The following is a 12,033-nucleotide window of genomic DNA, read 5'->3' as shown; positions in this document are numbered from 1 at the left end:
CCCTGTGAGCACAGTTCTACTCTGACACACACGGGGCACCATGAGTGGAATCTACTTATGAAACATCATCCACTGAGAACCCTGTGGGGCACAGTGTTATACCAGTCTCCTTTGACACTGAGAACAGACCCCAAGCTTCTTACCAGGGCCTAGGATGCCTCCCCAAGCTGCCTCTTGGCCACCACGCTCCCCACTAGTCTCCAGCTGGGCAGCAGCCTCACTGACTTCTTTACAGATCCTGTAACACCCATTGTGGCCTCTGAGTCTCCCCGCATCACCCTCAGCTAGCTGGGTTCTTCTCACCTTTTATGCCTTGCTAGAATGCTGGCTCCTCAAGAAAGGCCATCTTCGAGTCTCCTTCACAGAACTGCACACACACTCTATACAGGGTTGCTGTGAGTCAGAGCGGATTTGACAGCATCTAACAACAATGGACTAAAGCTCCAAGTGGGGTGGGATCAGATAGCAGCACCCTGGGACAGCAAGGTGTTACCCAGAAGGGATGAGTGAGTTTCCGTCCTGACATTTGCTGCTGTTGGCCCTGACTCAGGAATCCCGGTCACAATGGAACACAGCGCTGCCGTGGTCCTATGCCAACATCGTGCTCAAGTTCAGATCGGAGCACTGTGAGGTAAAGGGCTTCCATGGGTTTTCTGAAGTAGGTCACCCACCTTTCTTCAGCCTGGACACGCCACTGAAACCTCCATAGACAGACAGCTATGCAGGCAGTAGGGAAGTGAACCCCTGCCATCAGGGTGATTCCAACCTCCTAGGCTATATGTCCTTGTGCAAACTCTACGTCCTTATGAAAAGCAGATTGCCACATCTTCCTTCCGTGGAGTAGTTAGTCGGTGGGTTCAAATGCCTGACCTTTCAGTTAGCAGTCCAGTGCTTAACTCACTGTACCAGCAGGGCTCCTGAACCACACCCCACCCCATCCTGGCCCCTCAAAAAAATCCAAATCCACTGCCACCAAGTTGATGCCAACTCCTAGGACTCTACACACAGTTTCTGAGACTATAAATTTTGACGGGAGCAGATGGCGTCCTTGTTTTTCTCAGGGTGACTAGTGGGTTTGAACCACCGACCTTGTAGTTAGCAGTCCAATGTTTAACCTATGGTGCTACCAGGGCTCATTTGTGCCATTGAGTCAGTTATGACTCACAGCAACCCTGTATTAGGTTTCCAAGGATCAGGTAGTGGGTTTGAACTGCCGACCTTGTGGTTCGCAGTCCAGGGCTGATCCTACACGGCAGGACTCCAATAGGCTAAATAAATGTAGAGTGCTCATTTCAACAAAAACTGTTCTTTTACTGAAATCAAGTGCATGGGATGACTAAAGACAAATTCAGTTCAGTCGGATGGGTGTCTAACAGAGTTGTTAATTGCTGTTGAGTGGGTTCTGACTCATAGTGACCCTGTACAAGGTTTCCGAGGAACGGCTGGTGGGTTTGAACTGCCGACCTTGTGGTTGTCAGCCCAGTGCTGATCGTACAGTGCCACACCAGGAGTCCAGCTTTGATTTCTAGCCCTTTGCAGTCTCATGGGCTAAGTGATGTATGTGCCTGGTTAAATAAAGACCTGTGCATGGAAGTCACAGGCGTTATTTCTAAGACAATGCATTGGCAAGGCCACGCCTGTGGTTCCAGCTTCCACACTGTCTGTAACCACAGAGCCGCGTGTCCTGCAATCCAGGCTGCAGACCTGAACACCACAGCCGCGGCTCGGAAAGACACGACCCTGAGAGTCACCACACTGCAAGGAAGGAACCCCTCATTTTAGGGCTTGTTCATTACTGCAGGGGGACCTGCTGACCCCACCCACGGGTGGTGTATTGTCTGTAGGCCAGGAAGCAAAATCAAGCTTCAATCAGGTAAACGCACAAAAGGGGTAACTGCTGCCATGTGCCATGTTTTTCTGTGTCTTACATGTGTGCACATACTCCCTGCACTGTTTGGGGGAGTCCTGGTGTGGCGCTACAGGGGGTTGCCCCATACAAGGTCACAATGGGCCAGAACTGAGTCATAACAGCAGCAAAAATCCCATTTGGGCGTGTGGTTTCTTATGTTACATAGCAGTGTAAGTAAGTATAGGGTGTGGGAGTCTAGGTGTGATGTAGGGTAAGCACTTGACCACAAGGTTGGTTTGAGCGCAAAGTCAGTGGTTCGAACTCACCAGCTGCTCCTTGGGAACCCTATACAGGGTTGCTATGGGTCAGAACGGATGTGACAGCACTTAACGACAGCCTAAGGTGTGTATTAAATTCCATTTTGAGATATAAAAGCCACCAAGCACAGATGGCGAGAATGAAATAAGCACTTGGTCTCCAAGGAATGTAAGAATGGAAGCTGAAGAGACAAAAACCTTCCCCCAGAGCCGACGGAGAAAGAAAGCCTTTCTCTTAGAGCCACTGCCCTCATTCACAGACGGCAGCGTCCTAACTGTGAGAAAACCGTTCTGCTCAGGAAACCCACCTACCTGTGGTATTTCAGTGGTTAAGTGCCATCGAGTTGATTCCAACACAAGGGTTTCCACAGAGCGGCTGGTGGATTTGACCCACCGACCTTGTAGTTCACACCGAGATGTGGCTAAGTGCTTATCCTATAGGGCCACACCATTTGTAGAACCCATATTGTTCCCAACCTGATTCAAGCCATCATCATTGCTTACCTGGACCCCCTCCTAACATCTAAAAATCTTAACACATTTTGCTTCAGTGATCAAAACAATGTTCATGGGAGTTTAAAAGCAACACCACCAGCGTTACCCATGGTGGACAGGCTCCAACAGGGCTTTCAGACTAACACACTAGGAAGGAGATCTGCCTCTCAAAATGAGTCAATGAAGATGCTGTGGATAACAACAGAACACTGTACAACTGAGTGCTGGAAGATGAGTGCTAGGGTCGTACCAACGGGCTTGATATACTAATAGGACCAGGCATTGTTTTATTCTGTTGTACACAGGCCACCGTGAGTCAGAGCCCCCCAGTGGCAGCTAGCAACAACTAACAGAATAATTGGGGGTGGGCTACACAAAGCCACAAGGCTCTGAGTAACTGACAACCAAAAGGACGTGGTGGTGGTGGGGGGGTAGGTTCCAGCTCATAGCAACTCTTTATAGGAGCAGAAAGTCTCATCTTTCTCCTGTGCAACGGCTGGTTAGCAGCCTGACTTGTAACCACTACGCTACCAGAGCCCCTTTCTCTGAGCCAAGCACCATGAAAAGCTGTGATTACATCCCTAGGATCCAGACTGAGGCAGGTCTTTGGGGACTCTCACTTCTGGGGAGCAATGGCACCCCCTGCTCAGCAGCTACCAAGGCAAGGAAGAGCAAACTTACCAGTTTCTTGGGACCAGGACCCCCTTCTTCCTCCGCATCGGATGAATTAATCGGCTCCTCCGCACTTGACCAGCCATCGTTGTCTTCAGAGGCCTCCAACGAGTGAGATGCTTTGCTCCAACCTAAGAGTGGACAAGCCTCAGTGATGACTGTACTTAGCAGTGGTGGCCCCTGCCCCCATCGTAAGTGCCCACGAATCCCCCTTAACATGTAACTACAGGGCCTCAAGTAGGCCTGTTGTCTCCAGGGGCTCATAAAGATCTGTGAGGACACGTCAGACTTCCAAGACACTGGGCACATCTTGTTTCAACGATCTGCGCATCTGCTAAGGGCGGCACTAAATCCTAGCCCCTCCTCCTTCCTGGCTTTGCTTTCATCCCACCTCCTGAAGTTCTGTCTTCCCAGAACCAGGAATGAAAGTCCATCCCATCATCTGCCTGCCAGTGTCTGAGGAAACAGGGAAACTTTCCAAGGGACAACTAACTGAAAATACCTCCCACCCGGCCTATATCTGAGCCCATCAGTCAATACCATCGGAAGAGAAGGCATTTCCACTGAATGCTTATGGTTTTAACATGGGTCAGGAAAGCCCATTTCTAATAAAAACACTATTTCTTGAAAACATAGTTCTGAGCACTGGCTGTATATGAATATTCATTTAGGGCTTTTCCTCCACCTGTGAATGAGGGAGGCGGGGTTGTACTGCTCAGTTTATAGCTGAGTAAACTGAACACACAGATTTTCGGTTATGTCTCAGGTGACACGGGCAGGAAATGGCAAAGCTGGGATTCAAACCCAGGCAGTCTGGCCCCATAGCCAGCCCTCACAAGCATGTGCTTACCCCACCACCAGGCCACCAAAGAGAAAACAAGGATGACTAAAACTTCCTTGTGGACTTTAACAAAAACAAAAACTCTTTATCATTAGCATTCCTACTGCCATGTACCCCCTGCCCCCAAACAATAGTAACTGTATTTCCAGTTTGGGGGAGAATTCAAGTTGTGGGGTGGTAAGGGACACTGAGTTAGTACGTAAGTGGAAGTAATGAAGCAACATGTCTCAGTTAAACTCCTAAGGTCATGGTCATGTGTGTGGTGGGTGCTGAGCGGCATGGTCTCCAACGACAAGAGTACCAAGGACAGAAGCACAATACTGCTCATCAACACAAAGCCTTGTCACATCTAAATTACATCTGCAGAAGCTGGCAACATGCTTTTCCCTGAGAAAAAGAGGGTCAAGGAATGACAACAGACACCCCCTTTTATTAAGTCAGGGAGCTTGTCAAGAGGTGAACTGTCAAAGTCTTTCAGTTGCCAACTGTCAGGAGCTTTGAAGAGTGGTAATGACAAGCATGCTTTGGGGAGCTAGAAAGGCAGCATCTGTCTGGAAATGATGGGAGAGGGATCTGAGAGTAACAACTTCCTCCTCAGCCCGCAGAGTGAGGAGACCCAGGAGAGCAATCGGTGCACAGGTGGGAGCCCAGAGCACCTGCAGCGAGTTAGCAGCCCCACCGGGTGCAGCAGTCCGGCTGGCTGGGAAATCCGGCTGGTTTGACCTTCCTGGGGCAGGGCTGCCAGGGCCAGGTGAGATGTGCTCAGCCACTTGACCCTGCTCAGTGTCACTACCAGGCTGGCATCTGTGCAAAAATTTGGGAATGTCAGTGCTTTTTAGCTCTATATCACCCCGATATTGCCTACTTTGAGTACGTGTGCAGTTCAGCGTGGGTAGCTAAGTGAGAGTTCTAGGCTGGGAAAGGGTCATCCCGGGGCTCCCAGGCCTGACCCTCTGCCTGTCAGCAATGGGTTAGATGCTGAAGACAATGCCTAGGAGAATCTTCTCCCCGCTTCAGCCCTGCCACCCTGGATATCATGAAGTATTTACATGGGGCTTCTGGGCAAAACTGAACCACAAATCAGTTTCAGGAAAATGTGAACAGAGATACAAAGACTTTGCTGTTTGGCGAGTTTCTGCCTTCTTTAAAAGTATTTATGTGAAAAACTTCACTCTAAACAACAGTGAGATTATGGAAAACCTAGATCAACTCTGCCCTGGGCAACGTCTGGCTTGTGCTGGGGGCCTCGAGATACATTTTCTCCAACAAATCACAGATCATTTCACTGCAGTAATACAACAAGGGAAGTAAGCAAGTCAGTTACTGAACTCTACACCTAAGGCAACAACCATGGACAGGACAACAACCTGGAAGCTGGACAACTACAGACGAGTACTGAGTTCCTCTTTGATCTCTTTATGATGTTAGGGGGAATATTACATGAGGATATTAGCCCAAGGCGACTCTTGAATGGCATCACTTCTATTTTCTTTAACTATTTCTTGGCCTTGTCAAGGGAGTAAAGCAAGAGACTACAAAGCTCTTCAGGATGCGGATGCTTAAGCAGTTGCAACACCACCAGCCACGGAGGACTTGTGGTTCAGCAGTATCTGTGACAGAAAAGATGGACCACGCTGATGAAGGTGGCTGTCAGCCGGGTCCCAGGCATGGTGTTAAGGGCCTTCATTATGACCCTGTGCTAGGACTCCTGGTGTGGTGCTGTATGATCAGCACTGGACTGTGAACCACAAGGTTGGTGGTTCAAACTCAACAGCCACTCCTTGGAAACCTACACAGAATTGCTTTGAGTTGGAACTGACTTGATAGAACTTAACAAGAGGACCCTGAAAAGGTTGCATTATGATCTTCCTCCTACAAATGCAGGACCAGAAGCTGGAAGGGGTGTAAGTGGTAGAGTCAGTCTCTGACCCCCCCAGTTAATTCTGGCTCCCACCTCCTCACGCTACATGACACAGCTTTTGACACAAAGGAGAAGCAAACAAGGACAATGCTCTAGGTGTCTTCAGACCAGAAGTACATAACGTTTCATGAACAAAACCACACCTTCCTAGAATGTGGCACTGTAGGATCAGCACTGGACTGCGAACCACCAGCTGTTCATCGGAAACCCTATCCAGGGTCACTATGAGTCAGGACCGACTTACTGGTACTTCATGATGACAACAACATTAGACAATATGGGGCAGAATGATTTGCTTTTCTGCCAACGGTATGGGTAACCGTAGCAGGAAGTCGGTGTCCCGCTCATGTTTCGGGCCTAGGAGAACGGCTGGGACTTATGTGCTGCCAACTGGGATCCTTGGCGTTCAGGATGTTGAGTCAAGAATGGGGCAGGAGTGGCACCTGATGGGGGAAGCAGTCTCTTGAGAGAGGGCAGGGATGATGGAAACTCTGGCTTAGTAGGTTGCCTATATCTTTGTTTCCCTTTTAGTTGTTTGGAAAAGTAAGAGGAAGATGTTAGGAAAAGTCAGGAAGATGAAAGGTTGAAATTCTCTCTGTAATCTTGAGACCTTCAACTTAGGTCAGGAAGACTTTGAATATGAAATGGACAAGAACCAAGAAGGTGTAAGTTCCAACATCAAGCCTGACACTGTCTAGCTGGATGAGTTAGATCATCTCTCTGTAAAATGAGGCGCTGGCTGCTTAAAATCAAATACAGAATGTCTTCTCTTAAGGCCTGTGCTTTTAAAAGATCTCTCTGTATGGGATCAAACAGACACCAGCAACTCCAAGCATTCAATAGAAATCTTAGTGGGCAGGAAGTTTATACTGACGGGGGTGGGGGTGGGGAAGCAATACCAAAAAGGAGGTGAGAATCGCTGCCCAACCTGAAGAACATACTCAGTTTCACGGAATGGTACGTGCAAAGCCTTCCCATTGCTGTAGGTTCTCCAGCCTACTCTTGGTGGTAATGGTGTTAAGTGCCGTACAGTCGGTTCTGACTCACAGTGACCCTGTATACAGTTTCCTAGGTATATTCTCAACAACAACAAAAAAGTAAATAAATGATTTTTTAAAATGAGGAGTTGGATTTGATTCTAGTCTATGTCTCCAAACCAAGGAAGCAGCAGATGAGACATGTTGGTGCCCCCATCAGAGCTCTAGGGAGCTTGGCACCAGGTTCCCCTCAGCATAAAGCTGTTGAGGAATAAAATGCAAAACCGAATGCTGACCAGGTGCCAAGAGCAACCTGTAGCCACTAACGAGCAGCCCGTGGTTGGTTTTGTAGGACCTGGGAGGGTCTGATTGGAGGAATTACACCGAGAAGCATGAAGACCAGCCTAACATTTGTAACCAGAGTCTCATGCTTTTGACTAGAACAAGACATGTGTTTCTGGCTAGAAAAACTACTTTTTTGAAATGGGGAACAGCAAAACAGTGAGCGTTTCTAACTTGATGGGTAAATGGGTTGTTGGTCCACATTCGAAAGGCTGAGTCACTCTACCTCTTAAACCAAAGGGCGTTGGATCGCTCCTTACTTCGTGTCGCTTAGCTTTTTTGTCAGGACTGGTAGGAGAAGCTGCAGGAGGAGGAAGAGGCAAAAATAGAAGAGAAGAGAGACAGAGTGAGGAGACGCACACAGAGGGACGAGGGGTACCACGTGAAATACCTCGGCGCTCATGCTGCAATGACACATGGACACCCAATGGGGCTATTTCCACTGATTCAAACAGTAGTTAGTGAACAAAATTAATTGGCCCTGTCAGCTCAGGTGAATGGAGAGGCCCAGAGTGATTAAGAAGAGTTGGGATTGGTTTCTAGCCAGTATCATCATTATATGGGACCACCTGTAGGCACATTTTCTTAACTTGGTAGTGGCAAAATAGACCCAGAATTTGTAGTTTCATTTCTCTTTCATTCACTCTTTCTTTTCTTTCTTCCTCCCATAGTGAGAAGCTAATTTAATAGTATTTTATAAATCATAGGACAAACAAACTAATGATCAGAATCAGTCCAAAGGACCTTAGACACCACTGGCTTTACACATCACGAGTCTTACGCTGGAAACGTCAGGGTTTACTTAGAAAGTACTCACAGTGCATTTCACTCATTAATGAGCTCACGCTACAGCACACACAAAGGTTAACAGCTTTCAGAGACCTTACTCTAAAGGAGGGGTGGGGAAACCTTTTTCTATCAAAATTTTTATAGAATCATTCGCGAGCCATACAAGATTATCAACTTAAACATTAGCTGACCTCTATTTGGTCTAACATTTCATAAACTCCTAATGTGATGGCTGGAACTGCAGTTGCCTTGGCAGGGACAGACCAAATGATTTGGAGGGTCTTACAGGGCCCGCGGGCTGGATGTTCCCATTCCTGCTCTAAAGGGGCCCTTTCTTAGCTCCATTCACTAGCAAATACATCTATAAGCAGATCTGAAACCGGCACCTTAGCAATCTGGCAGAAAATAGACCATTACAGCCGGAAGGTAAATTCACTGTAGGCATCAGAAAAACCAAGATGGGGTGGGAGGCAGGACCAAAAAAGCTAATGAAAACTCCAGTCTCTGAGCAAGGCTTCCTTTGAAAAGCCCAACTTCACTTTATCAGAGGAATCACTTCTGGTAAGGATCACTTTGGCTAGACGTAGTGGGGAGCGTCAAAAAGTTTGTGGAAACAGTGAATCAAAAGATGGAAAATTTCCCCGAACTTTATGCAGTCCCCTCATACAAGTATCAGGAAATCAGTGATTCAGTGGAAAAAAGGTGCAGAAATGGACTCCACTGAAGTGATGGAGGAGGCAAAGAAAGAATTCCAGTTGAGACCATGCCCATGAAGGATCACCAAACGGATGTATGACAGACACGGGATATGGTGATGAGCACGTCCAGAGCAAAGCAGGTGCCTGTTTACCTTTCTGACCTTTGAGGTTAGCAAAGCCCTGCAGGGTAAAGCGCTTTTTGGAAAGCGCAGAACTTTCTGAGGTAGAACTAGTGACTGAGTCATCTACAAAGGAAGAGAGAGAAAGTGTAAAGTAAGGCATTGTCCACCCCAACCACAGGAGGGCCAGAGGCAGCTTTACAAGGTGGCAGAGGGTCCAGCAGGCACGTGCTGGGCAAGGCCAACGGAGGCCGGGCTGGAGGTCCGACTTCTGGACTCAAGTGATATTTCTGGGACTAAGCTCACCGCATGGGAACCTCCAGCTTCTTCTGTTAAGACCCCAATGCTTTATTTCAGGTGGGTTGGAAAAAGAAGAAAATTCGAAAAATTCTTTACACATGCTACTTTGGGTTGTCCCAGACGCACCTGCTTCTAGTTAAGGACCCCACAGTGGTTAACACCTCCCCACACGTAAGGCTGTTGCAACACACACTCACCTTTGCCCTTTTCTGGGGGCTTTGGCAATGACGTTGGGCTCACATATCCTTCCAGGCTTAGAGAGTCAGTTTTTCTTTCTTCCGACTTTTTGATAGCCTTTGTATTTCCTTTGGAGGGGCTAATAATACATTAAAAAAAAAAAAGAAACAATATGTTGACAGGTTAGTTTTCCAAAACTTCTGATTTCATATTCAGTCCTTAAAACAGCATCTGTGTGTGTGTGTGTGTGTGTGTGCGTGTGCGTGCGTGCGTGCGTGCATGCATGTGCACGGGGGTGAGGGGCTAGGAATAAAATATAAAGAACAAAACATTTCCCATTTTAATCATTTTTAAGGGTGCAATTCAGAGACACTGATTACACTTTGATCACTACTACCTACGTCTAGGTCAGAACAGAAACTCAGGACCCTTTAATTAAAAATTTCCATTTCCTCCTCCTCTGTCTCCTTATAACCATAAATAAACTTTCATTGCTAAGCATTTACCTAGCCTCGATAGTTCACAGAAGCAGGCTCATACGATATTTGTCATTTTGTATGATCCCATATCTCTGAAGGTTCGAGGTCAGCAGTTTAGCCGCTCTGAAGGAGAAAGATGAGGCTTTCTGTTCCAGCAAAAATGACGGGCTCAGAAACCCTATACAGGGTCGTTACGAGTCAGAAGTGACTCGAGAGCACTAAAGCACAACAATTTGACTTTTTGCACTAAGCATGCTTCCAAGGTTCATTCAATAATAGTGGCATGAATCAGAACATCATTTCCCTGTGTGGTTTACTACTATTCCACTGTATGGCTACACCACAGTTTGTTTATCCAGTCATCTGCTGAGGGTCACTTGGCTCTCCTGTGAATAGCGCTACAGCGAACACGAGCATACACCAAAAGTCTACTTTTCCATCTTCCCGGCACGCTGACTTCTAAAGTGTACCCTTCCCTCACCTTGTGTTAGATGCAGGCAGAGGCAGACTCTGAGACTGCTCCAATGCTCTGTGCTGACTGGCTTCTACAAGGAGGAGAAATACACAGACCAGCCATTCGTGACGTCAGAAACTGCAGATCACAGCTTTACTTTTTTGCAAACATGTATCTTATAAATTTTCTGTATGCGAAATATAACAAAAAGTTTAAGCCCTCAACAATAGCAACACAATAGCCCCGCTAATGAATGGATAAAACAGACACATTTCTGAAGAACTTATATGAAAAGGTGCTAAATGTCCTATCATTAGGAAAATACAAATTAGAACAGTGAAGATTCTACCATATACCTATCAGAAGAGCTAAAAACAGCAACAACAAAAAATAATACCAATTGCTGTAAGGAACGCTCACTCCTGCTGCTCTAATGATTCAGCTACTTGGAAGAAAATTAAAAATACCATGTCACTTAAAAAATTAATTCATTACTATTTTTAAAGCTTTTATGCACAGCTTTACTTTAATGTGAGAAGATTAGCTTATACAGTTACGGATTTTGTAGTTACCTTTGACAAGAGTAAAAACACTCCAGGAACAAATGCTCAGAGGGAATGCTGGTCAGACATCCTTACCTCTACAAGCCTGCAGCTGACTTGTCAGCACTTTCCGGATCTCATTTACCCACGCTGCTTTTATCTCAGGAGTTGGTGCCTGTCAGCCCAAAAGAAAAGCCAGTAAGAATGGAAATCCCTTTAAGAAATGAGCTTTGGCATTCTAATCTGGTAACTTCTAAACACAATCTCAGGCATTTAATAATTGATCACTAAATGGAAGAAACAAGATGGGGGTAAAACGGTAGACACGCCTCCTTTCCTTGTAGACTGTGCTGCATGGGTTGCCTGACCCCTAGCCACATGGTTAGTTGTTGTTGTTAGGTGCCATCGAGTCGGTACCTACTCATTCCGACCTTATGCACAGCAGAATGAAACACTGCCCGATCCTGGGCCAACTTCACTACTGTTGACCACACTTGAGTCCATCGATGCTGCCACTTGGCCAATCCATCTCATGGGGGGTTCTTCCTCTTTTTCTCTGACCCCCCACCTAACCAAACATGATATCCTTCTCTAGCGACTGTCCCTCCTGACTATGTCTGAAGTATGAGAGACGAAGTTTGGCCATTCTGGCCTCCAAGGAGCACTCCGGCTGCACTTCTTCCAAAACATATCTATTGGTTCTTTTGACAGCCCATGGCACTTTCAATATTCTCCTCCAACACCATAAGTCAAAGGCATCAATTCTTCTACAGTCTTCCTTATTCACTGTCCAGCTTTCACATGCATATGAGGTTACTGAAAATACCATGGCTTGCGTCAGGCACACCTTAGTCCTCAAGCTGACATCTTTGCTCTTCAACACTTATAAAAGGTCTTGTGCAGCAGATTTGCCTAACACAGTATGTCGTTTTGTTTCTTGACTGCTGCTTCCGTGAGTGTTAATCGTTGATCCAAGAAGAATGAAGTCCTTGACAACTTCAATCTTTTCTCTGTTGATAAGAATGTTGTTTATTGGTCCAGTGGTAAGGATTTTTGTTTTC

General features: G+C 46.7%; 1 protein-coding gene across 1 annotated transcript in view; it reads right to left on the bottom strand.

The window, feature by feature from the left end:
* The window catches only part of MCF2L (MCF.2 cell line derived transforming sequence-like), a 301,472-nt gene that overhangs the window by 5,240 nt on the left and 284,199 nt on the right, over nucleotides 1–12,033 (bottom strand). The window contains exons 24-29 of the mRNA XM_006851546.1: nucleotides 11,069–11,147; nucleotides 10,458–10,521; nucleotides 9,518–9,636; nucleotides 9,054–9,146; nucleotides 7,641–7,715; nucleotides 3,343–3,464 (exon numbers count right to left, since the gene is read on the bottom strand). Of these exons, the coding sequence (XP_006851609.1) occupies nucleotides 3,343–3,464; nucleotides 7,641–7,715; nucleotides 9,054–9,146; nucleotides 9,518–9,636; nucleotides 10,458–10,521; nucleotides 11,069–11,147 (552 nt within the window). The remainder of the gene's footprint in view (nucleotides 1–3,342; nucleotides 3,465–7,640; nucleotides 7,716–9,053; nucleotides 9,147–9,517; nucleotides 9,637–10,457; nucleotides 10,522–11,068; nucleotides 11,148–12,033) is intronic.

This window comes from Chrysochloris asiatica, unplaced genomic scaffold (assembly GCF_000296735.1).
Source record: "Chrysochloris asiatica unplaced genomic scaffold, ChrAsi1.0 scaffold00029, whole genome shotgun sequence".
In the NCBI taxonomy this organism is placed as follows: Eukaryota; Metazoa; Chordata; class Mammalia; order Afrosoricida; family Chrysochloridae; genus Chrysochloris; species Chrysochloris asiatica.
Note: the sequence above shows the minus strand (reverse complement) of the source record. Positions and strands in the feature narration are given on the sequence as shown.